Source organism: Trachurus japonicus, chromosome 15 (genome assembly GCF_045865225.1).
Source record: "Trachurus japonicus isolate A0001 chromosome 15, Traja_1.0".
NCBI lineage: Eukaryota > Metazoa > Chordata > Actinopteri > Carangiformes > Carangidae > Trachurus > Trachurus japonicus.
This window is the reverse complement of record NC_140921.1, coordinates 29,184,061-29,211,466: the sequence shown is the minus strand read 5'-3', so window position 1 is coordinate 29,211,466 and position 27,406 is coordinate 29,184,061. Positions and strand designations below refer to the sequence as shown.

General features: G+C 41.6%; 1 protein-coding gene across 1 annotated transcript in view; it reads left to right on the top strand.

The window, feature by feature from the left end:
* LOC146973900 (sodium/potassium/calcium exchanger 3-like) overlaps positions 1-25,190 on the top strand; it is a 118,255-nt gene extending 93,065 nt beyond the window's left edge. The window contains exons 4-17 of the mRNA XM_085800916.1: positions 167-241; positions 393-477; positions 630-733; positions 1,715-1,789; positions 2,010-2,035; positions 2,126-2,179; positions 2,402-2,529; positions 4,507-4,667; positions 7,101-7,341; positions 8,622-8,788; positions 10,216-10,330; positions 19,801-19,913; positions 24,069-24,134; positions 24,244-25,190. Of these exons, the coding sequence (XP_085657042.1) occupies positions 167-241; positions 393-477; positions 630-733; positions 1,715-1,789; positions 2,010-2,035; positions 2,126-2,179; positions 2,402-2,529; positions 4,507-4,667; positions 7,101-7,341; positions 8,622-8,788; positions 10,216-10,330; positions 19,801-19,913; positions 24,069-24,134; positions 24,244-24,393 (1,560 nt within the window). The 3' untranslated portion in view covers positions 24,394-25,190. The remainder of the gene's footprint in view (positions 1-166; positions 242-392; positions 478-629; positions 734-1,714; positions 1,790-2,009; positions 2,036-2,125; positions 2,180-2,401; positions 2,530-4,506; positions 4,668-7,100; positions 7,342-8,621; positions 8,789-10,215; positions 10,331-19,800; positions 19,914-24,068; positions 24,135-24,243) is intronic.
* Positions 25,191-27,406: the final 2,216 nt, after the last annotated feature.

Sequence of the window (27,406 nt, the reverse complement as noted above, 5' to 3'; positions counted from 1 at the left end):
GTTCTTTACAAAAACCCTTTTCAGTGAACCAACGTGCTTTACAATAGATAGTTTTAAAAAAAAGGAATAAGTAAAAACAATATAAACCATAAAAGAAATAAAATAAAATGGTAGACACACACTGAAGCTCTCTCTCTCTCTCTCTCTCTCTCTCTGTGCCCTGCAGGCTATGTACATGTTCTATGCCCTGGCCTTGGTGTGTGATGACTACTTTGTCCCCTCGCTGGAGAAGATATGTGAGGTAAGATACCAGACTGTTCCTCTAATGACAGAAACTCACTGGTCTGTGATGGAGATCTGTTATTAACAGTGTCCTTCCTTCCTTCCTTCCTTCCTTCCTTCCTTCCTTCCTTCCTTCCTTCCTTCCTTCCTTCCTTCCTTCCTTCTGTCAGCGTCTTCATCTGAGTGAGGATGTTGCAGGAGCGACTTTTATGGCAGCAGGCAGCTCAGCTCCTGAACTGTTCACCTCTGTCATCGGTGAGGAACACACACACACACACACACACACACACACACACACACACACACACACACACACACACACACACACACTCTCTCTCACATATTTTGGAGAAATGAACAGTAACTCTGTGAACACTTCCTGTCTGATTACTGTCTCTGTGCCACAGGAGTGTTCATCACCAATAGTGATGTCGGGGTCGGCACCATCGTGGGCTCAGCTGTCTTCAACATTCTCTGCATTATCGGAGTGTGTGGGATATTCACTGTACAGGTACAGCACACATGCACACACACAGACATAAATCATTTCAGTAATGTTCTTCTGTCAGTCTTTAAAGCCCCAGTATGTAACTTATTTGGCTTTCTATCAGCAAAAATCAAACATGTCTTTCATAAATCCGTATTTCACTGAAGGTGAATCACAGCTGCATACAAATGAAAGCTTTCTGGTTCCTTAGAATGAGTTGTGGGCTCGGCCTGTTAAAACTGTCACCACTGTGTAGTGTGAGGAAGAGGAGGCACTGGTGTTGCATTCAGGTGCAGTCAGGCAGACGGCCGTCGGCAAACCAACCGGATGTCATTTTACTCCACCAGAGAAAGACGGTAAAACAATACCACATCACCATGACAACATGTTGTCAGGCCTGTATTGTTTTGCCTCATGCTGGCGGACCACTTGTTTACATAGACGCTTGTTTATCCTGTTACATGCAGTGTCTGTTGTCTGTCTGATGTCTGCCCCATTTCACCTGAATGCAACATCAAGAATACGTTCAGATCTGCAACCGCACCGCTAGATGGGGGGAATTCCTACATATTATACCTTCAAACATTTCAAACGCTGCTTCATTAAGAATGCATCCAGAAGAACAGAGGAAGTCACAGCACCAAGTGAAGCTACTTCACACACGTGGACAGTGTTATATACAGACAGACAGATGTTGTGTCAAAGCCTCTGGGAAACATTACATTCAAGTTCATTTTCTGAGAACAGTTTAGAGAACATTAAAAGCCCTGTATCATGCACACACACACACACACACACACACAGAGAGCTTGGTCTATCTTGTTAGTAGTGCACAGCAGTGAGCTCCTTGTGGGATGTGTTATTCAACAGGACAGAAATTGTCATTCAGTGTCTGCAGGTTTTAGTTGTCTCACTTCTCTCTCTCTCCCTCCCCCTGTGTGTGTGTGTGTGTGTGTGTGTGTGTGTGTGTGTGTGTGTGTGTGTGTGTGTATGCTTGCTCCACAGACGATTCGTCTCTCCTGCTGGCCTCTGCTCAGAGACTCTGTCTACTACACTCTGTCTATCTCTGCTCTTATAGTGGTGAGGACCAACTTCATATATCAACATATACGTATATTATGGGACTGCAGATGGAAATTAGCTCTTGAGCTAACGCATTATTATTTTTTGTACAGTATGTTCATGAATATGCAGAGTCCCATTACAAATAAATGAATAAATGAAATGAACCACTAACCAGCTGTGTGTATAGATAAGTCTATGATGTTCACTCATTTTTCATTTTACTTCTTCTCTACAGTTCATATATGATGAGAAGGTGGTTTGGTGAGTGGACTTTACACAGAAGTATTGAATGTTTGAATAAATGACAGACACTCTCACTGACACACACACACACACACACTGTGTTTTCAGGTGGGAAGCTCTCACGTTAGTCCTGATGTACTTCGTCTACATTCTCATCATGAAGTGAGTATGATCAGCGCTGATTGCTGCTTATCGATATAATAGAAATGACTAATAAGGTGAGGAACCTTCAACCAGATGGCTCTCCTTCAATAACAAATATAATACAACATAACCTTCCTTAACCAGCGGGGCTAGAAGCACTCTGACCCTCTCACAGGCTGACATGTGTGTGTGACGTGGTCTGAGCTGTCGGCTGTGAACTGAATCGCGTGTCCGTTCCAGGATGAATTCCCATGTGGTTCGTTTTCTGGAGAGGAGAAAGAAGAACTCGTCGTCTCTGAGGAACGGAGCGGCCAGCAACGCCGAGCTGGACGACGGATGTGACGCCACAGCTGTTCTCTTAAAGAAAGGTATTCACCACTGTTACAGCAAAGTCGCAACTGACAGAACTTTTTTATTTTATTTTATTTTACTTTTTTTTTTACTTTACTATTTTTTTATGACTTGTACGTTTTTTATTTTTACTTTCCAACATTTTCATCCATGGCACTACATGGCAAACAAGACAATTTCCACACACACAAAACAGTAATAAAAAGAAAAACTTAGATCTTATAACTAAAAAGAAGTAATAAAATACATATTTTAAAAAATGACTTCATTGTATCAGGTCCGTAGTCTCAAGGTATATTCCTGAGGATGATCTGCCATCCAGTCATACCTGCAGTCTGTATCCAGTGTTCCAGTGGTTGGTTAAAGGCAGACAACACTTTACCCTCTCCTAATATGTATAGTTTAGGGCAAAACACAAATTCTCTTTTCACAACACCAACAATAACTCAATGAATCTTTTTCCAGTATTCGTTAATCATAGGGCAAGACCATAACACATGTACCATTGTACATTCTTCTATATCGCATTTCCAACAGGTAGCTGGATCTTTTAAAGGTACATTGTGTAGGAATTCCTCCCATCTAGTGTTGTGGTTGTATATCACAAGCAACTCAATCGTATTTTTCATGCTGCATTCACATGAAATTGGGCAGACGGCAGACGGACGACAGCCGCTGCACGTAACGGCATAAACAAGCCTCTATGTAAACAAGTGACAATATGTTGTCATGGCGATGTGGTATTGGACTTCTGTGACTAAAATGACATCTGGTTTGTTAGCGACGGCCGTCTGCCCGACGGCAGGTGAATGCAGCATCAGTGTAACGCTCCATTCCTCCTCACTGCGTTACCGCGGTGACTGAGCCGACAGCTCCGGTGTCTCCGCTGAGTTTCCGTGGTTACCTACCGTCACGCTGCCACTGAAGGTAAAAACATGGAGACACCACATGGCAGCAGCACCGAGCTTACCGTCTCCATGGAGATATGAATGATATGAACGGCTCATTCAGAGCTGAAAGGAACACTTCACTTTGTTGATGGGGGGATTACTGATTCATGAAAAACAGACTTTTGAACCAAATAATCTATTTTCGTGAATAGATAACAGGAGAAGTTACACAATGTCCCTTTAAACCAAGTCTAGAGCCTAATCAAGGTCCAGTAGAAATGGTGTAACATTGTAATTTGCATAAGCCTGACCTTCAGGTCCCTTGACATTATTCTTTAGTTTCCACAATCCTTGATCCATTCTCGTTCATCACATGACACCCCCAGGTCTCTTTCTCAGGCAAGTCTCAGGGCCGCTACCCCTGCCTCACCTCCACAGTCCATTAACATCCTATAGTATTTAGCTGCTTCATGGCCTTTGCCCAGTATCTGGAGAATTTTAATTAACTTGTCTGCTGGTTTTGGGGAGTGTGAGCTCGACCCAAAAGTCTTAATAATAATAAAAATTAAATAATAAATGGACACCCAGATCTTAAAGCAGAAGTAAGCGATCCGGTGGTTTTGGCTAACTTCCTGTCAGCAGATGGAGTTAGCAGTCCCCGCCCTCGTCCCTACGTCACCACATTCACACACATCCCTTGGCTGTACACACAGAGAGGACTGCCCCTTTATGCCGTTCTCTCTCCTCATTGGATAAAGGTTGTAGGATACAAGGAAAGTTTTCTCCTGGGCTCAGAGCAGAGCAGAGTGACTGACAGACCCGTGTTTCAGACCAAACACTCTATAGAAGTGATTGCTGTCTGAAGATACAACTATTTAAGACTTATATTAACACAAATATTCTGCTTACTTCTGCTTTAACACATGGTCTGCTGACTATCGTCATTCAGAGCCCACTAACACCTGACAGCCTCCATCAGACTGTTGTCATGGAGATAGCTCCGCTGTCAAGAACATCACTGTTGAACTTGTATGTTACATGATGTAAATAGACGTGTCGTGTAGTGGTCATATAACACGTGTGTGTACGTGTGTGTTCCTCCAGCCAACCACCACAGGAAGACGTCGGTGCTGATGGTGGATGAGCTGCTGTCAGCGTATCCCCACCAGCTGTCCTTCTCTGAGGCCGGCATGAGGATCATGATCACCAGTCACTTCTCCCCCAGAACCCGCCTCACCATGGCGTCGCGGATGCTCATCACTGAGGTGAGGACAGACACGCAGACGTCTACGGCGGAGCTCCTGGTGGAAAAAGGAGGGGGGGAAAACAAACAGATTGCTGCCATTTCCAATTTGAGTGAGGCTGCAGGGTGCTTGTCTGACAGCTCCTCTAACAAGGTAATCTGCTGCTGCACACAGGCCACAGCGCAGGTGGATATCACAGGGAGAACGTGCCCCTTCTTGACTATTGTGACAATTAAGAATTCAAAACAAGGCAGTTTCAAGTTTCAAATGATTTTGTCCCAAACTTTGCCTCACAGTAGTTTGGTTCACCGGCTGCTACTCACCCAGCGTGAATGATTGTGCCTCAGAGAAAAGTAAAATGGATTTAGCAATGTAATGCCAGTAACCCCCCAATAGTATTAAAGCCAGTTCATGAAATTCTCATAAACTTAACCATGAAGGTGTGATTAGACAAAGGAGACAGACAAGGGTTACTTAGAACCAAAAAGACATAAAAAGCTGTGTGTTGTAAATCAACAAGGTTATTTAAAGATTAGCTCTAGATGTTTTAAAGACAGGGGTAGAATTGCTTGATGAGTGGGTGGAGAGAAATGTGCTTCTGACTTGTGGTGTGAACATCCACATAGTGTAACCCACCCAGAGAAGAGACTAAACAATACTGGAAGGAAGTGGCTGGTGGATGTAGGAGCAGACCATAATAATCTCCAAGGACAAGGAGCAGTCAACAAAGACATTACAAACATCCAACAATTCTCAGGTGTTAAAGGGATAGTTCACCCAAAATTCAAATTTCACTCATTATCTCCTCCCCCTCATGTGGACTAAGGGCTGGGAGAAGTTTCAGAGTCCTCCGTGGCTTCTCTGAGTTACAGCGGGGCTCCGTGCAGCACTGCATGTCCATATGACGGTTGCGAATGGGCCTCACTTTTCTTTGTCCAAAAAGACACACCAAGTGCTCATCTGTAATGTCCCTCTTGTATTGAAGCCCCAACATGAGAAATTGTTCCGAAAAAAATTAATGGATGTGATGGATTTGGATGTTTTCTTGGTGTGTCTTTTTGGACGAAGAAAAGTGAGGCCCATTCGCAACCGGTGCGTGTCATAAGACGACATAACATGCACAACACAGAACATCCCATGGTCATAGTTAAGACAGGTAAGAGTGGAAAAATAAATGAATAAAATAGACATATACAGGATGACATACTCATTTGCACTGTGAGGCTTCATAGAGTAACTCAGTAGGTCCCATGTCTTATCAAACTTATCTCCTCTATCTTCATTATAATCAGAATCAGAAAAAAAGAATCTTAGTCTCTCCAGATGTCCATTTTCCACACGTGTAAAATCAGCTTTTTTGCAATCAGAGGCCCAAATTGAAGCTCTTCTTTCACATTTATTGACAAGGGGTGCAACACCTTTGAACTACCGGCCATTAACCTGCCTTTCAAACAGTGGAAGCTCCTCTCAGATGTCATAGCAGCTCAGTCTGCACATGAGTCAGTGCATTATCAAAGCTCAGAAGGGCACTGGAGACACACAGCAGAGGATCAAAGCACCTGCTACTGGTCGACAAAACTATCACCCAAGACTCTACAGCCAGACTGAGCACTGCACTGACCGACTACAACTCAAGGCCCCACATATGGAAACTAGAGTGCTTGGAGGCTCATTCATAATATTCATGAAGAACTCAATGTGGCTCTGAACTTCTTAAGCCAGATCATTTTAAGTGTATAATGATACACAGTGAGAAACCAAGGGAATAAGACATTCTTCTTTCATCGGCAAAATGAAGAGACTTAAACAAAACCCACAGAAACACGTCCAGATGTTCATTTGGACTTAAACTGGTTTTGAGAATTGCCTTAACTTTGACAGATAAACCAAAGTCCAGTGTTCAAGGTTCATTTATTTATTAAGTAAAAAACATGTGAATAAATAAGACAGCAGAAAGTCCACAGCAGCAGCAGTAAGGGGGTTTGTAAATCTCTCTGAAAAGAAGCTGTGGCTTCAGCTGTGCTGTCCTGGGTTTGATTCCCTATATACCTACATGTAAATATATCTAAAGAAATACACGTATTAAAACAGCGATTCCCAACGTTTTTTAACTCGTGTCGTGACCCTATTTTGATATCACAAATTTTTGGCGATCCCGCGATCATGTGCATGCGCCAGCTCAGATATTATATGTGACATTTTAGATTGTGTGTGGTGTTTTTAATCATAATTTAAAAAAGAATAATAATTAGTTAAAAAAAATATTTTTATGAGTATTTTTTAATCAATTACTAGACATTTCAGGCGACCCCATTTGAATTTCAGGTGACCCCTCGTCGGGTCCCGACCCCAAGGTTGAAAATCACTGTATTAAAATGACTTTGGAGATCTGTCTGTTTTCATCAGTGATATTTGTACTTAATCCCTCTCACTTGTGTGTGTTCATTGATACAGAGGCAGCGGCTGATCAACACACGGACTCTGACCAATGGAGACTCTGATGTTCCAGGGAAAGGAGGAAGCAGGTGGGGCATCGAAAACGGGCTGTCGGGAACGGAGAGGGGCGTCAGCGTTCGCCACGACGACCGGGAGGCGGGAAATGAGACGGAGAACGAGGACAACGAGAACAACGAGAACGACGAAGAGGAGGAGGAGGAAGATGGAGAGGGACCGTTTGTACCTTTCCAGTGTCCAGGTACCGGGTGACACAGCCTCAATCCCAGCCCTGTGTGATTCATCTTTCTTTCTTTATTTGTTTATTTAGACGGGACAGTGTATAATAATGGACACTCACTGTAAATACACTGGATTTAGCACTGCTGCTAAATTACATCCGTAGTCCCCAAACAATACAACAATTAACATAAAAAATCCATAAAGACAGAGGACCGATAGATAACAAAATAAGTAAATTTACATAATTGCAGGAGAATTGATTTGTTGAATTATATAAATATATATATATATATATATATATATATACATACATATATATACATACAATTGCGTTAGACATGATTCGTTGAATTATAAAAAAACATACAATTTCACATGCACAGACTAGATATGATTACTTTAACCAGACTGAGCATGTTCACATGATTGCACCTTGACTACATTATTGCACACGTACCGGCCATAGACATTCACACATAATAACTATATACCTACACTATTGCACACGTACCGGCCATAGACATTCACACATAATAACTATATACCTACACTATTGCACACGCACCGGCCATAGACATACAACTGCACACACAAGAAAGACCCAGGTTAAACATGATTACAGGTGCTCACAAGTTTGTTTGTCTAATATCCAGTCTGTAAATTGTGCTCTAAAGGTCCTAAAAGTCGGACACTCTCTAATAATAATGGGTAGCTTCTTCCATTCTAAACATCCTTGGATTGATAACATGTTTTGAGAAAATGTTGTGCGTCCAAATTGTAACTCACAGTCCCTGCTTGTGGTAGCTCTGGTCCCTATACTCCTTTCTGGTTGTATTTTTATATACTCTTCCAGGGGCGGTGGGTACAGGCCGTGTAGAGATGTATAGATCGCACAGCACATACATGTTTAAAATACTTAAGATTGTCGAAACTAAAAAATATATATTTTACCAGGATGTTGCAGTGATGATGATACGAATGTGTTCTTTTATCAAGTAACTTATGCTTGTACAATTGTTCAATTGGTCTAAGAGTCGTGGCTCCTTGTGAAACAGTAGTTGATGTGGGAAAATATCATACAATACAATCTTCTCTTCCTTCTTCTTTTCACACTGTACTCTGTGTGCACAACCTCTCATTTATTCATACATGTATTCATCCATGTCACACCTGGTGATAAAATACACACCCAGCATGAATGTCTAAAATATGAAAAGAACCAAAAGCACTCATGAAGTTGATGACATGAACAGGTGTATCAGTGCCTCAGCAGTGACAGTCCGACCTGTGTGTTTGCAGCGGGGGTGTGTAACAAGCTCAAGTGGCTGCTGGCGTGGCCCCTCCTACTGCTGCTGTACTTCACCATCCCCAACTGCTCCTCACCTCGCTGGGAGAACTACTTCATGCTGTCCTTCATCGCCTCCACCATGTGGATCGCCGGCTTCTCCTACATCATGGTCTGGATGGTAAGAGTCAGGGGAAGGGAGCGGAGGGTCAAACTGTGTTGTAGCCTATCTACTCTGGGAGGCTGTGGTGTAAAGGATGGATAATAAGTCTGGTCATCATTAAAACAGAAAAGAGCTGACAATCTGATATAGACTGGTGAAGAACAGAGGAGCAGGAGAGAAGCTCTGCTACTGGAGGATTATAGTGTTTTAGTGTTATTTACAGTGGCATGCAAAGGTTTGGGCACGGCTGATCAAAATTTCTGTTAGAGCAAGTGGAAGATGAAATGATCTCCAAAAGGCATAAAGTTACAGATTTACAGGCATGTTTCCTTTACACACACACACACACACACACACACACACACACACACACACACACACACACATATACAATTTCATCTTTTACATTTTCAAATCCACAGAAAAGGAAAAGGGCCCTCAGCAAAGGTTTGGCTACCCTATAGTTAGTACCTAGTACCCCCCCCTTTGGAAACTATCACAGTGTGTAAATAGTAAATATCTTGTCTGATACCTTGGTCAAAGTTTTCTGAGCTCAAGTCTCCTGGGTTTCCTATTCTATTACAGGCAAAAAATAATACACTGATGTTGATTAAAATGTTGGGGGGGGGGTGTTTCATGTTTAACTTTATGACTTTTGGAGATCATTTCATCTCCCACTTGCTGAACTGTTCACATTAATTAACAGAAATTTAGACCAGGGGTGCCCAAACTTTTGCTTGACACTGTAGAAGCACATTGACCATGAAGAGCACATAAACAACAACAGAAATGTAAGGGTTAGCACTGTGACGAAGAACACGTTCTGTCTCTGTGAGCTGCTTAGTTAACAGTTAATGAAGAGTTAAAGCAGATATCAGTGGAATGTTTTTGTTAATATAAGTCCTAAATAGTCCTATTTTCCGTCAGCAATCACTTACATGAAGTATTTCAGCCTAAACACGAGTCTCTCCGTCACTCTGCTCTGCTGTAACCCGAGGAGAAAATTTTCCTTGTGGGATACAAGTGTTATCCAATGAGGGGAGAGAACGGCATGAAGGGCTGTGTGTGCAGCCAAGGGATGCGCGTGAATGTGGTGACGTAGCACGAGGACCAATTGATGCCTGACAAGGGCGGGGGCTGCTAACTCATGGTGCGTTCAAGGAAACTCGTACTTTGTGTTTTTCCTTCCTGTGAAGTCATACCAGTTCGATCTGGTACGAGTTCACGGGTCGGAAGTTACGAGTGGCCGTTATAGGGAACTTTCACAGACAACAGGACGGTAAAAACACGAGCTACGGGTTACCTGGAACGCTACCAAGTCGTAGTTGTGACTTGAAGCTGTAACTTACGGTTTCAAAAGCCTGCCTTGAACACAGCATTAGCCGAAACGGCCGTGCCAATGATATCTGCTTTAATGAATGAACTGCCCTGTCTCTGTGTGTCAGGTCACCGTCATCGGCTTCACACTCGGCATCCCTGATGTCATCATGGGCATCACCTTCTTAGCAGCCGGCACCAGCGTACCTGACTGCATGGCCAGCCTTATAGTGGCAAGACAAGGTAAACACACACACACACACCTACACACACACACACACACACTCCCTTCATATCAAATTAAAATAGTTCCCAGGTGTCTTAAAGACATGTCTGTGACATGATTCGGTCAAAATCCCCCAAGGATCAAACATCTCAGCTCTTTTCATCCTCTACAACAGCCCTGTTCAGAACGGCTGCTTTCAGTGTCTGTCCCTTTAAATGCAAATGAACCACTGCTCACGCAAATATATGTTAAAGAGCCTTCAAAATGTGATCATTTTACCATCTGGGTCCTTATGGTGCACTGCATACCTGTCACTGAAATGCACACAACACGACAAGTGTGGATATGAAATATGTGAATTGACACACAACAATAGACGAGGGTTCCTCCTTTACTTGCAGCCATATTGCAGCATGTTGGAGGTTATGAGTTTGGTGAGATTTTCAAAAATGGCTCTATGCATCATGATTTACAGTGCTGTCTCCTGATTCACCTTATTGGTCAGGAATGCCACAGTTTTTCTTTTTCGTCTCCTGAGACTGCAACAGGTCAAGCTCAACAAGCTAACAAGCACACTGGACAGGAGCTACAAGTACAAGCACAAACAGACAATGCATTTGGAGTAGTGCATCATTGTGTTTTTGAGCAGTTTATTGTTGAGGGTGTCCTCACCCTTCAGTCAAACACGTGCTCTGCCTCATTTTGTTTACAATGAGCTTCTGAATTAATCCCAGTAGTTTGGTCTCAAAAGCCAAAGGCTCAGTCCCAAAGCTTTTCATGTGCTTAGTGAAACTTCAGCTGAACATAATGGCATTAAAGTCTCTCCAACAGGTCTGGGAGGCTGCTCTTATGGGGTTTTTTTTTGTGACATCTCATCTTCAGGACATGTTAATGGTTCTGTGTTTTTCCCCCACTCCCTGTGTCAGAAATGTATCCTCAGAAACAACCTTCACTCTTCTTCCAGACATTTAATAAAAATGTGCTATGTCACATCAAATTGTGTTGTTGTCCAAAGAAAGATGAATTCAAATTGACTTTGTCACAAACTGAAAAAAGGTTGGGTTTTTTTCTTATCGCATGAAGAATTTACATTTTGGATAAACATGATTTTAATGTTAGTGTCAGTGTTGAGCACTGACAGAAGTGTATGCGTGTTAGCAAATATAGAAAATACCAAGATGCTAATGCAAAAAAGAGCATGAAAAGGGTTATTTATCAGTGTTAGTAACACAGCATATAGATGGATTTCTTTGTATTCTGTGTGTATAATCTGTAGGCTAATACACCACGTTGTATACTGTATATTACATGACTCCTGTGTCTAAGTAGAAGAATGACATTTTCATTTGACCGCTCTAAAATCTATAACAAGTCAAATGCAGAGCATCAGACTAGATTCTAAGTAAAGTGTAAAGTACCATCATAAGGTGACATTGTGATATCATGCACACACACACACACACACACACACACACACTAGGCCTGTCACAATTATTACATAATCGCCTGATTGCAATCATTGAGCTGATCGCAATTATTTTGCATAATGGTTAAAATGGTTTCCATCTGTTTTCATCTGTATAAAAACAGCTGGATGAAACTAACAGAAATGTCAGATCTCATCACTATTTCCTTGTCGTTTTCCACCGTTTGAGGTTTGAATGATGCTCTTTGAATGACATCATCACGTTGCACCCCCTTCTTCTTCTTCATCTATGGTTTAATGACACGAGAATCAATGGAGGAGTTTAATTTCTAATATTCAACAGCATTTCAATGAGAATCTATTGACATTAGCGTCATGGATTTAGTTGCAAAGCCAATAAATGTCTCTTTTTCTTCATAAGGTGTATGAGTGTTTATGCTTATACTGTAACAGTGGCATAAAATGATGAGAAAAAGACAATTAAATTGTTAAAGGAGAATTCTGGTCATTTTTGACCCCTAAATCGTTGTCCTGATGGTCACCCAGTGTGGGGGGAGCAAAAAACGCCACTGAAATTGATGCAGGCGGGGACTTCCGGTTTGGCAATGTAGGAGTGAGACGTAGGGCGAAGGGGCTCCCGGTCAACTGTTTTATTAACTTAAATAATCGAAGTCTTACACACATATTAAGCGTAGCATCGGCGTAAACACACTTATAAACTACCGGTACGTAAAGCAATATACTTGTACGGATGCTGAACCCTCACGACGGCGAAATGGAAACCAGACACAGCTTAGCTAACAAGCTAGCATCAATGGCGGCTGCGCTCACCGAAGCGGAAACATCTGACGACAGCAAGCACGGAGATCCTATCTCCATGTCTGAACTGATTACAGAACTGTCTAAGCAACGGGCCAACTTCAAGGAAGATGTGGCCACATTAATCCAAGAGTCAATTCAGCCTCTGCAAGCTTCAGTGGATGGGCTACGTAACGAAGTTAGCTCTTTCCAGGGCCGACTCGTAGCGGCAGAAACCCTGTCAGGTGACAACTTTCAACGGATTTGTGAAGCTGAAGCTACCGTCAAATCCCTCCAGGCCACAAATGCAACCCTGCTGGATCGCCTTGAAAACCTGGAAAATAGATCTCGCAGAGCCAATCTTCGTATTCTGAATGTGCCTGAAGGAAGTGAAGATGGCCATGACGCAACTATTTTTATTTCAAAGTTGCTGAAAGACGTCATGGGGGATAACGTGTTCCCGTCCCCCCCAGAGCTGGACCGTGCACACCGCGCAGCTGGACCTAAACCTGCAGCAGGACGACCCCCACGGCCCTTCATCCTGTGTTTCCACCGGTACCAGGAGAAAGAAGCCGCTCTGAGATGGTCCAGGCAGCACGAAGTAAAGTATAAGGGCGTCACTTTGAGATTATACCCAGACCTCAGCACCGCTCTCGCCAAGAAAAGAGCGTCATTTAACGGTGTTAAACGGGATCTTTACCAGAGAGGAGTGCCGTTCCGCCTGCTTTTTCCAGCCCGACTTAGAGTCACTTTTGATGGAGAAAGTCACCTCTTTGAGACACCAGAAGAGGCCCAAGCGTTCTATGATCGCCGTGTTGCTAAATAAACATCTGTCGGCAGGCTCGCTGCGACTGGAGAAGTAATGACTGTGACTTTTATTCTGTGGCAACCGTGCACTTTGTGTTCGGGGATTGACTGCTGACGTTAACAAAGGGGAAAAAGAAAAAGACATCATCATAACTCAGCCGGGATGTCTCCGTTAACGTGGACTACTTTTGGTTTTGGTTTCTCCAGGCTCTTGGGACTCAGTGGGTAAGATAAAAGGAAGAATCCATACGTAAACTGTTTATTTTAATTTTCAATATCTACCCACACTTTCACGAGTAATATTGAATTGTGTATGGTCTTGTTTAGATCACTACCATATTATTCTTTATTACCTACCTTGTTTTATTTTTAAAGATATTAATAATTTTAGGATAAAGGACCATATGTTTAGTTGCTCTGCTATGTGCTGCAGCCAGACAGCTGCACTGTTAAGTTAATTTTAACTAGAGTTCTGGCCACTGATCACATAAAAGCTTGATTATGATGTTGTATGGTTAAGATGTTACCCTGAAAAGCAGCATATTTGCCTACATATGCCACAGTTTATAACCACAGTTACTGATTAGGTTTATAGATTAATAGTGTAATTCCTGCATACTAAGTTGATTGGGAGCCCTCCCAAGTTAGATATTGAGAGGATGGTCTATCGGGAGATCTACGAGTTATGTAGGGAACTGCAGTTTGCTTCAGTTGGGGAAGCGAAGGCACAGTTTGGATGGGTTCTAACGGGGTTCAAGTTCAGTGCTGTATTGGGTTATATGGTTTTTTTTTGTTTGTTTGTTTTTTTGTGGACAAGACAACATGCTTCCATATGATGGGATTTCAGATGAGGTCACTGGGTCATGACAGCCATAAAACTTAACTAGTATGTCTGACTTATCAAGCAGCAATGAAAGAATGAGAGGTTCAGCAGTACGCTTCACTAGTTGGAATGTAAAAGGCATGAGAGGGCCGGTGAAACGTGCAAAAATTCTTGCCCACCTTAAAAAATTAAAAACAGAAATAGCATTTTTACAAGAAACACATTTGGTAGCAGCAGACCATATGAAACTTAAAAAACCATGGGTAGGACAACTTTACCACTCACAATTCAACACCAAAGCAAGAGGAACAGCGATATTAATACACAAAAATGTACAGTTTACTCTTAATGAGTCCATATCAGACCCACAGGGCCGATTTGTCATAGTGACTGGATCCCTCTTTAATATCCAAGTTACACTTGCTTGTATATATGCTCCTAATTGGGACGATGCCAGCTTTGTATCCAGACTCATCTCTGTCTTACCCAACATGAACTCTCACCGTTTGATTTTTGGCGGCGACATTAACTGTGTTGTAAATCCGACCTTGGACCGATCTAGCCCCAAGTCAGTGTCTCCATCCAAGATGGCTCATGCCCTGTCTACATTTATGAATGAGGCAGGCTGTGTAGACCCTTGGCGTTTCCTTTATCCACGTAATAAAGAGTTCTCATTCTTTTCACATGTACACCAATCATATTCAAGAATTGATTATTTTTTCATAGATAAAACACTGCTACCCTTTGTTAAGAATAGTGAATATTCAGCCATTGTGGAGTCGGACCACTCGCCAGTATTACTGGATTTAGGCTTTCCTCTCAATCAGGCTCAGCGCCCTAATTGGAGACTGGACCCAACTTTACTAGCGGATGAAAACTTTTATCAAACGATATCCTGCACTATAGATAATTTCTTATTGGCAAACAAATCAGACTCAGTATCACCGTCTATCTTGTGGGAAACATTGAAAGTGGTAATTAGAGGCGAAATAATATCTTACACAGCAGCACGCAATAAAGCCAGGAAATCAAAGCAGAAACAACTCATAGATTCAATTCTTGATTTAGATCGTAGACACTCCACATCACCTTCCCCTGAACTATATAAAGAGAGACTGGGCCTACAAATGCAATATAACCTAATATCAACACAGGAAACGGAACAATATCTGCTCAGATCTCGAGGTTTCATATATGAGCATGGTGAAAAGGCAGGCCGTCTTCTGGCCCACCAACTTAAATGTAGAGCGGCAGCTCAGCTCATACCACAGATCCAGAAGCCTTCTGATGAGCTTACAGTTGACCCTGTTGAAATAAATAATATTTTTAAAACATTTTATTCAAATTTATACACATCTGAGTTCCCAGAGGATGATTCGGACATGCTAAATTTTTTGGATAACTTAATTGCCCCTTCTATTAGCCCTGATAAGAGAACAGATTTGGATAAGCCCATCACACTCAGTGAAGTCACCAGCTCTATTTCAGCTATGCAAAGTGGCAAGGCCCCCGGACCAGACGGCTACCCAGTTGAATTTTACAAACGATTTTCATCCAAATTAGCCCCCCTGTTACTTGAAATGTTTAATTATTCGCTGGAACAGGGAGCCTTGCCACAGACCCTCACAGAAGCTAATATTACACTTTTGTTAAAACCTGGCAAAAATGCAGCTGATTGTGGCTCCTATAGGCCCATATCACTCCTAAATGGAGATGTTAAGATAATAGCCAAGCTTCTTGCTATTAGGCTGGATACTGTTATGATGGACATAATCTCGTCAGATCAAACAGGCTTTATTAGGGGTCGCCATTCCTTCTCTAATATGCGCAGGCTCCTTAGTGTGGTCCACTCTTCCGCATCCTTGGAGACTCCCGAGGTGGTGGTCTCCTTGGATGCGGAAAAAGCATTCGATCGGGTTGAGTGGCCCTACTTATTTGCGGTATTGGGAAAATTTGGATTTGGGCCCAAACTTATATCCTGGATACAGCTGTTATATGCATCACCTAAAGCCAGGGTAATTACTAATAAATTGTGTTCTAAGTCCTTCTCACTGTCCAGGGGTACCCGGCAAGGTTGTCCCCTTAGTCCACTTCTCTTCGCCTTAGCTATCGAACCTCTCTCCATCATGCTGAAAACCTCACAACGCTTTAAGGGAATCTACAGAAAACAGTTAGAACATAGAGTGTCCCTATATGCGGACGATTTATTACTTTACATCTCAGACCCTGTGTCATCTGCCCATGATATTGTGAATATGTTACACCAATTTGGCAGGTTTTCAGGATATAAATTGAACTTTTTAAAGAGTGAGTGTTTCCCAATCAATAACGTAGCTCTCCAAATTGCAGAATCAGATTTGCCCTTCCCTCTCTCTAGATCAGGATTTAAATATTTGGGAATCAATGTCACCCGTTCGTTCTCTGGTCTGTATGACAAAAATTTTACTCCCCTGATTAATAAACTTAAAAGTGACCTTCAGAAGTGGAGTGTTCTGAACCTATCCCTGGCAGGGAAAATAGCATGTATTAAAATGAACATATTGCCGAGGTTTTTATATCTCTTTCAGAGTATTCCAGTCTTCCTTCCGAAGTCATTTTTCAGACTTGTTGATAAGCTGTTATCTTCATTTTTGTGGGGTAATAAACATCCCAGAATTCGTAAAGTATTCCTTCAGAGGCATAAGACAGAGGGGGGTATGGCTTTACCCAACCTGTTGTATTATTATTGGGCAGCAAATCTACAAAAAATAGTTTACTGGGTTCAAAGGCCAGATGTTGATTGGTGCCAACCAGAAATGAATGCCTGTATATCAACTTCACTTCCTGCATTAGTTACCTCAAAGCTTCCCCTCTCGCCTAAACAATACTCCTCATGTCCTATTGTAATCTCCACCTTAAAAATTTGGTCACAATTTCGACAAAATTTCAATCTGACAGACTTCACTCTTTATAGTCCCATCTGCAATAATCATGTTTTTCTCCCAGCCAAATTAGATCCTGTCTTTGTCCAGTGGCAGAGGGCAGGCTTAAGTAAATTCAGTGATCTCTACATAGACGGAACTTTTGCCACATTTGATGCTCTTTCCACCAAGTTTAATTTACAGCGCTCCCACCTTTTCCGCTATCTTCAGATTCGCCATTTTATTCGTACCATCAGTCCATGTTTTCCTAATTTACCTCCAAAAAAAGGAATAGATATCATTCTACAAATTCCCACGCACTGTAGAGGTCTCATTTCAAAAATATATAATAGTATCACATCATTTAATAAAGTGACGCTCGATAAGATCAGAGCAGACTGGGTAGAAGAACTTGGAATAAATATCTCCGATGCAACCTGGGATGATGCACTATATAGAGTAAACGGGTCAACCTCATGTGCTCGCCTTGGCTTAATTCAGTTCAAGGTTCTTCATCGAACCCATTATAGCAGAGCCAGACTCTCTAGGATCTATTCTAATGTCAGTGAAACATGTGAACGTTGTCATATAGCTAAGGCTGATCTGACCCATATGTTTTGGTCCTGTAATAAGTTGTATAATTTTTGGACTACGATATTTCAAACTCTATCTGAAGCTTTTAGCAAAGATATCCAACCTAATGCTGAAATGGCTATATTTGGAGTTCCGGGGGAGGGTTCATTAATGACAAATAAAATTAAAAATGTGATTGCTTTTTCAACTCTCCTTGCCCGGAGAAAAATCCTGTTAGAGTGGAAATCAGCACATCCACCCAAAGCCTCCTCCTGGATGAAGGACCTGATTCTATTCCTTAAGTTGGAAAAGATAAAGTATTGCGTTAGAGGGTCAACCCAAAAATTCTATGAAGCGTGGGCCCCTCTATTATCTTATTTTGAGAAACTTGCAGTTCTCCCACAAGATAAAAAAAAAAAGGGCAAATGTGTACTGTCTTGATGTCCACCTTTTCTCTTAGTGATTTGTTTTTATTTGCTTTTTTTATTTTTATTTCATCTATTTTTCTTTATCTTTATGTAGGCTATTTATTTATTTTGTATTACAGTATTATTTTAACCTTGTATATATTTTCATACCTGTAACTCTTTGTATAACATTTGAGGTGTGCTTCTCACTCACCAGTTTATTTTCATTCTATATTTAATTTATTTTTTCATATTGGCAGCACGATGGGGATGGGTGGGGGGAAAGAAAATAAGAAAAATGTTGTATGTTGAATATCTGATCATTGTTCATTTCTTCAAATAAAAACATGTTTAAAAAAAAAAGAAATTGATGCAGGCAAACCGGAGTTACACCATGGCTAGACGGCGCTAGGGATAGCAACAACGCTAACCTATGGGGGCAATTCTTTCAACCACAACAAACACTCAATAAACAATCAAATATCTATGGTACATGACTGGAATCCTTAGAGACACCACTGAACTCATATAGTGTACAGTATAAACAGTATAAACTTTGTGTTTTTGCATGTAGTCACTCACCTCAGATAGATAGATAGATAGATAGATAGATAGATAGATAGATAGATAGATAGATAGATAGATAGATAGATAGATAGATAGATAGATAGATAGATAGATAGATAGATAGATAAACTTTATTGGCTGTCACGAGTGACAGAAATTCGTCTTTGACAGGCTCGTACCGAACTCTGAAACATCCTGGAAAGACATTACTATCTGATCGCAGAGCGCCTGCTCTCCCCGCCACAGAAACAAACACTTTCTCCTAGTTGTGATGATTTCTTTACAAAAATAAACGGTCGGAGATATTATGGACATTACCCGCTCGACCGTTTATTTTTGTTGAAAGAATTGCCCCCATAGGTTAGCGTTGTTGCTATCCCTAGTGCCGGGTAGCCATGGTGTAACTCCGGTTTGCTCCGTTTTTTGCTCCCCCAACACTGGGTGACCATCAGGACAACGATTTAGGGGTCAAAAATGACCGGAATTCTCCTTTAATCACAATTATGTGTATGGCAATAAATCGACAGCTACAATTTCATGATTGTGACAGCCCTAATACAAACACAATGACAGTGACAGGTCACCAAACTGATCCGACTGAGCAGCTGATTGTGGTAAAACTGTGTGAGTGTGGGACTACCAGGTTGCACATACACCCACCTACACAGGCCAAAGCAAATCAAAGTGAAGTCCATATTAAAGAGCAGAGAGTGGAGGAGATGACAGGTAGAGGAGAGTGTGGGGGGGGGGGCATGCTGTCATCTCTGTCCGTTGTCTCTGCTCTGTCTCTGTGGTTGGCCTGAGAGAGAAAGGGTGTGGAGAGGAAACACCGGCCGACAGGGTCCCTTCCTCCATCCTTTCATCTGGCCTTTTTCTTGCTGCTGCCATCAAATATTTAAACGGCCCTGTCTGTCTGTCTGTGGGTGATTGTGTGCCCGTGTGTGTGTGTGTGTGTGTGTGTGTGTGACACACACTTGCCACCACAGTTTAGTCATCCATCCTTCTTTTTTGTAGCTGCTCTTTCTTTGTTGTTTGTTTCAGGATGTCAGATGGGCAGGTGACTCCAATGATCACAAAAACACACACACACCCCTCCCTCTTTACTTTACCCACTCACTCTGTACATTTGCCTCCCTGTTCCCCTCGGTCTCTGCTGCTCTAACACTCTGTCTGTCTCTGTGTTCAGGACTGGGAGACATGGCAGTGTCCAACTCCATCGGCAGTAATGTGTTTGACATCTTGGTTGGACTCGGTCTCCCCTGGGCGCTGAAGACCCTGGCCATCAACTACGGCTCTGATGTAAGCGTTGTTCCCCACACGTCCTCTTCTCTGCTTCTTTGTTCATAAATCTATAATTCTCCAACTAAAGACACGAGGACAAACTTCACTGGAGGAGTGGATGTGAGATGTGTCAGTGATGACTCAGCTTTTGTCTCACTGCAGCTTTGAAACCATAGGCCTCATTTATCAAGGCAAAAATGAGATCTGAATGTGTCTATTTGATCAAGATGAAGTCGTATTAATCAAAGTTGTTCATTCACAGCTTAACACAGTGAATGATGACTCCCACCTGTTACGCATTTGGCACACAATCAGCCAGGCTCATCTCCAGAATCCAAAATATGGTTGTTTATCACAGCTGTGAGCCTCACTGTGCAGAGTTACATGTTGATTCAGACAGGAAAACAGAAAAACATCCCGTAGCATGTGGGAAAGTTTCCCTGGATGCAATGATGCGTGTGTTAAAGGGATAGTTCGATATTTTGCCATAATCCCTATACTGTAGTTTTAGGAGTAGGTTCGTTACCTTTAATTGTTGGTGCAAGCTATTTTTAGAACGGTGGAGCAGAGCCACGAGCTGCTCATCAAATACACAATCCAACAACTCCACAACGCTCTGGTGGACAAGTTGTGACCTGCACATTCACCACACTATGAGATAATAACAGAACATTTCTAGACGGAGTTGTTTTTGAGGCAAATAAAAACTGCCCCCGACGGGAACAGGCATCAGTGGTTTTGCATGAATTCACCTCTCAGCACACAGCTCTGCTCCGCTGTTCTAAAAACAGCTTGCACCGACAATTAAAGGTAACGAACCTACTCCTAAAACTGTACGGATTATGGCATTGGGCTAATTTGCCAAAATGTTGAACTATCCCTTTAAGTTCCTGACCTCATGGTGTCTTATATTGATGTCTCATAGCTGAGAATTTTAAACTTTATTTAGCACTTTTCATACAAACTGTAACACAAAGTGTTTTGCATGTTAAAAACATACAACCAGGAAGAATATGATTCATTGACAGGTGACTTGACACATAACAAAATATCTGTAGAACAACATAACATTGTCACACAACTCAGAAATCAGTTTCAATTTGCTAGATACCTATCAATTAAAATGAGTGGTAGTGAAGCAGCTGATGGATCAGAGAAACAGCAGGAAGCAGAAGTGCCCCATTTACTCTGAAAGAGCTGATTTGAAGCAGAATACAGGAACTATAGTTACATCATTACTACATGTTTGACTGCAGATCAGACACTTTCAACCCATTCCTGTTTCTCTGGAATATGACCTCCTCCTCGCCCTGGGTCCCGTCAGGCCCTAGAAGAAGCTAATAATTGTATTCTGTGCAGAAATGAATGGACTGGTTTTGTACGACATCTGTAGTATACGTCAGGTCTATAGTGGATGCACAGCTCTGGATGCTGCCAGATGTTCAGGGTTTTATCATTACAGTGCATTAATTAGATTCACAGGAAGCATGTGGGCAGGTATCTTCATCACCTTTATAGAGAGGCAGTGTTTCTGAGCCAAAGGAACAACAGAAAAACCTAAGATTAAACAAGCAGGACTGATGAAGAAAGGATCAACACATACATGCACATTAAATTCAACATTTGCAGATGTTTCTTGTCATGTGTGTCATCAGGAACCAACAAACTGGGCACTGCACAAATTTCTGGTGACCGTGATCCCAGCCCTCAATCAAGAAGTGCAAGCTCAGATATTTTTATATGCTACATTTTATTTGAACTCGATTTATATTCAAGAAAGTGAAAGTATCGAATATAGTTAATATTGTCTGTAGCGTTTCTAATCATAATTTAAAAAAGAAAAATAATTATTTTTTATAGGAATTTTTTTTTTCTTAAATCAATGACTAGACATTTCAGTCGACCCCATTTGAATTCCAGGCGGTTGAAAGATACTGCTCTAATGCCTTGCATGGCAGCACTGTTCCTCACTCTGACCAGCAGATGTCCCCACTGAGCTGTGGTTTAAAACGCTTTGAGTAATCAACCAATTGTGACACAGCTGTGTTGAAAGTGTCATGGTTTGTGAAGCTCCACGGTGGGAGCCACAGAACACACACAGAGACTGACCTGGCTGGAGTCAGGTCCAGTACCAATGGTTTTCACCAGTCTTCCTGGTCTTGGTCTTGGTCTTGGTCTTGGTCTTGGTCGTAGTCTTGGTCTTCTTCTTCTTCTTCTTCTTCTTCTTCCCATGCATGAAAAATCACCAAACCAATTGACACCAAATTTGCTGCACTGTATCTTTAGACTGTCCTGCAAAGAAATACCACCCGTGTTTTTGATATTTGAAAAACTGTTTGACTGTAAACGTATATAACAACTAATTCATACTATATCATTCAATCTTCACGAATTCCAAAATTTTGGAATCATGGTTGATGAAGTTTGGTAAATAACAGAATTTTATCATTAACATTTTGAATTCTGTTCTCATGTCAACAATTGCAATGAATGCAAGAGTGGCATTTTTAAACATCAGTTTTTCACTTATGGAGCAAAACACTTATTGTTAAAAACAAGTGACCAACATTTCCATGCTGTCAAGATGCCATCTATGTATTTTCAGATATAGATTTTCAGAAATATATCTTGTCTTGATAAGGTTCAAGTCAAAACGCATTGGTGTCTGGACGTGAATGTGAGACACCACAGGCAAAAACACTGTTTTTTCATGCACTGATCAATTTTGGGATTTTGGGCTATTTTTCTTCCTTATGTATACTTTCAGAAAAGTTGAAAAAAAAAATGGTATAAAAACCACATTAAGGTGGTTATTTTACTTCATTTTGTCTCTTGTTGGTAGATTTCTCCTAAATTCACCAAAAGTTAACAGCTACTGTGACATACTGTGCTGTGTTGTCTGACCCATGTCATGTCAGGTATCATTGTAGAGCTCTCTCTCTCCTGAACAATGACCTAGGCTCCATAAATTGTCATTTCCTCCATATCTGCAATCAAGGTGTGAAGGCTGATGCACACCTAAAAAAATCTTGAAAAACAGGTGCGTTGGAGCATAGGTAAGGAGTGAACAAAAGCAAAAAGGGTATATATATATATTTCTCTTGGTACAGTATAGTATATACATTGTAGTGTTTGTTTTTTCTGTTTGTAAATTGCTCTTTGCCTACTATTGTATTGATATATATTTGTGGGTGTCCCTGCCGTTACAGAGAGACACACATGTGAGCGCTCACTCACATATATGTCTGCCTGAGGTGCAATTAACTTCACAGGCTTGCTGCCTATCCAGCCACTCACTGAGTCTGTTGGCACACCCCCTGGGTGGAGCTGCACAAATCACTACTAGTTGACTACAGCTGTAGGACCTTCTGGGACCCCCCACTGATCCAGCCTGTGATTGGCTATCTTAGTTATAGTAGGCCATATATTTGCCTGAAATGTCTTTTTAAAAACATCTCTGCTTGAAAAAGGTCCCGTGGACCGAAACGTTGTTTGTTTTATTAAAGTCTTTTGCAAGTGACTTGACAGTGTGCGGGAGACCCTTTTTGCTTTTGTTCACTCCATATCTGCAACAAATCGTAAAAGTACAATTTACATTAACAATCTGGAATTTTACAGTACAAGTCTTTAAAGGCCGTTTTCTCAAAATGAGTTTTTCCTCAGACTCTGAACCTGAAATCTCCACTTCAGCAGTAGAGACACCAAACCTTCCAGTTTTATTCCTGTCTATATTCTGAAGGTTTTTATAGAGGGGATTGTTGATATATCATTCAAAGCCTGATTTATACAACACTTTATTCGTAAAAACATGGCGAAATTAGATTTTTTTTTAGGACTGGTGACAGTATTTTCTCATTTACAGAGTGATAAAAAGAGATATCCAAAATCCCTTCTGTAAAGACTTCTGACTCTCATATGTCAACAAAATAAAACAAGAATTTTAAAAGGGGCTTTATCCATTGTTCAGATTTCGGTTCTAGAAATGTATGCAAATCCTAACCCTTTCATTAGATATTGCCTCATTTACATATTTAAACATAAAATTGGACACAACTTGTAATACAAAAAATATCTGTCTTAATGTGAGTGATAAACTTGGGAAGTTTCATGGTGATATCTGTTAGTTAAAATGTTTCCCCTATTCACCTGTAGTGTGATGTGTTGGTCCTGCAGATCAAACTCAACAGTAAAGGTCTGATCATCTCCGTGGGGCTCCTGCTGGCGTCTGTGTTTCTGACTGTGAGTATACACCAGCTGCTCCCGACCTCAGCCTGCATCAGTCTGAGTGTGTGACGGCTGCTGACTCCCTCTCTCTCTCTGCTGGTCTGGTCTGGTCTGGTCTGTGCAGGTCCTGGGAGTCCACCTCAACAAGTGGACTCTGGACAAGCGTCTGGGCGCCGTGTGTCTCCTCCTCTACTCCGTCTTCCTGTGCTTCTCCTGCCTCATCGAGTACAACATCTTCACCTTTGTCAACCTGCCCACCTGCCGGGATGGCTGACTGACTTGACTGCACACGCACACACACACATACACCCACAAACACACACACACACACACACACACACACACAGACCACAGATCTGATTCGGTGTTTTCCTGCGAGACGAGCTCTCACTCCGCTCTGTTTTTCTCTGTTTCTCAAGAGCAGAGGACGGGGTGGAGGTCAGCGGGACTTGTCGCACCCCCTCCCTCACTACAACAACAACAACAACACAACCAAACCCACTGCTTGGTCTTCTCTCTGTGTTTAGGTGTGGATGTGGTCACGTTTACTAGCTGCTAACCAGAGAGGACAGGTGTGTCTGTACGGATAAGAATAATAAGCGATAATAAGGACGTAGGGTGTAGTTTAGTGCTGTGGTGCAGATGATGAGGATGAGGCTTTCAGACACACTTATCTTAGTTTCTGTCCTCTTATCCCTCACACACACACACACACACACACACACACACACACACACACACACACAGAACCAGGGCATTATCCACTCACCTTTTTATATTGACCTTCAGCAGCACCACAGCTGTAGCGAACGTGTTTTTTATTGGAGATGAATTAGCTTTATGGAGAGTCTGTCTTTTTTCCCCCTGTAAATACTGCACCTTTGTAAATACTCCAGATGTTCCCAGATGTTCTATTAATGAATTATTTATTCAAGTCATACGCACATCTCTTCTTGTGAACCAGAAGTCCGGACCTCAGACAGGTTCACGCCACCACTCGTGTACAAAGAAGCACAATTTTAACCCGAAGCCGTCTGCTCCTGTTGATTTCAGTGTTTGACTTGGTTTAGCTGCGTCGTTCAGTTTAGTATGTGTGTGTGTGTGTGTGTGTGTGTGTGTGTGTGTGTGTGTGCGTGTGTGTGTATGTGTGTTTAAACAGATTCAAAGTTGCACTGAAGAGCTGAAACAACTGTTCCTGATGCATGCTGATTATGAGGAAGGCATCCTTGTAAAATGAAGCAGGTTCATATGAGATCATCATGTGAGGGCAGCGGTGGGGGGGTCAGAGGTCAGGGGGCTGGGGACTGTGTGTGTGTGTGGATGTGGGTGGGTGGGGGGTATTATAGCCTGTACTGCCACGTAGGGACTGCTTCTTCTCTTCTCTAAAACACTGACCAAATAGACTCAGAACAGCTGAGCCAAGGTGTTCCCTCCCAGCTGTACGTCCTCTTCCTCCTCCTCCTCCTCTTCCTCCTTCAGTGGTAGTATTGTAGGAGTAGAGTAAAGATGCAATATAAAGCATCAGGACTTTATTACCCCAGCTTGGATACTTTAAAGCTGGGTTTTATTTTGTATCCGGGAGTTGTTTGTATTTTGTAATGACCGCTGTTTAGATTTGTCAGCTATGGTAGGTTTGTGCTACATAAATATTCCTACTAGTTTTTAGAGCATGTACAACGTGGTTTGTGAGATTTTTATTCTGCTGCGGGACAGAGACACAGACACAGACACAGACACAGACACAGAGGAGTCTTCCTCAGAGACGTCCTCCTGTCGGAGCTGTCGTCCATCAACACGTCAGCGTCTCCTGTCTGACTCACAGAGGGGAAAAAAACCTAAAATAAACCGACCTGAGCTGTTTCAGGAACATTTTTAATTTATTGATCAGTAATATAAACTATCAGTTGTCTTTTGAATGTAGAAGTCATTTATGGTGTTTATGTACGATAGATATTTATTGATCTCAGAGACAGAGCAGAGCCTCTATACGATGTGACCGGGAACAGGGTTTAAAACGTGTGTGTGAATCTTCTGTAAGGCAATAAACACATGTGTAAATAAGACACGTTTATAATAGAGTTTAAAAAGATGTCTGTCGGTGTGTAGCACAGCTCATCAGTCTTTATCAGTGACGACACAATCAATCCGAACAGGACTGTTATTAACATGAATTAAATATCATCAAAGCCACGTTTCACAGAATAATCAAGATAAGACCAACTGTTGAAATCACTGTCGGACTGACAATGGGGACGATGTCCTTCTTTACACAGCAGTAGCATACAGTAGCACACAATGGACTATTTCATGTACAGGTCCCATTACATCCTTATACTCTCTTAGAGCACCTAGAAGAATTGTCTGACATGGTACTAATTATAGAGAAAAGAGACTTACAGTAATAATGTTATGACTTGTTGGTCAAATTACCTGTATTCATTTGAAGTTTTGAAAAATGAACCTGTTGAGTTTATACACAGATTTTTGTGGAGGTCCATTTCTGTTAGAAAATATTTCTTTTAATTATCGGCACAAACAGAAATTTAAGAAAACAACTCAATCAGCCGAAAGCAGCGAGGAAAAACAAGCTTCAAACAGTTGAGCAAAGCACTTTACATAGTCCAATTGTCTATAAAGGAAAAGTGAGACTGGTCCGGTTTCACTCTTGTTCCATCATCACGAAACCTGCAGGGACTCACAGATTCCTTCCCACTCAAACTGAGAAAAGTAATAAGAAAGCACAAAGTGATGTGGCACATGCTGTTTTTAAAACTGCGTTTTTGAGGCTGATTTGAGTTCATGTTTCATGGGAAACAGTTACAACAATGATGTTATTTTAATTTTAATCAACCAGTCTAACTGAGTAAAATTCTTCATGTTTTCTATTTACGTATAACATTTATCTAATATATCTATATATACAAATATAGATATATATATTCTTAATTCAACATTTTTGATTTAGTGTCACACAATAACAATGCGCTGTATTTATTTTTGGCGCGTTAGGAATTCAATTCATTCTGTTGTTTTTCTCGCAGAAACGGGCTTCCACACATTCTTTAAAAAAAAAAAAGCTAATATCTTGCTGCTAGTGTCTGCTAATGAATGGGAAATGAAGTCCTTTAACCTTGAGTTTCAACCTGCAGCTGACTGAGCACCATCTCTGTTCTACTTGTAGTTTGTAGCGCGCTGCACAGTTTACAAAGATCCTCCTGAGAGTTCAGTAACATATCAGTTTATTTCTGTGAAGCTGTCAGGAGGAGATGGTACTCGTCATTATTATC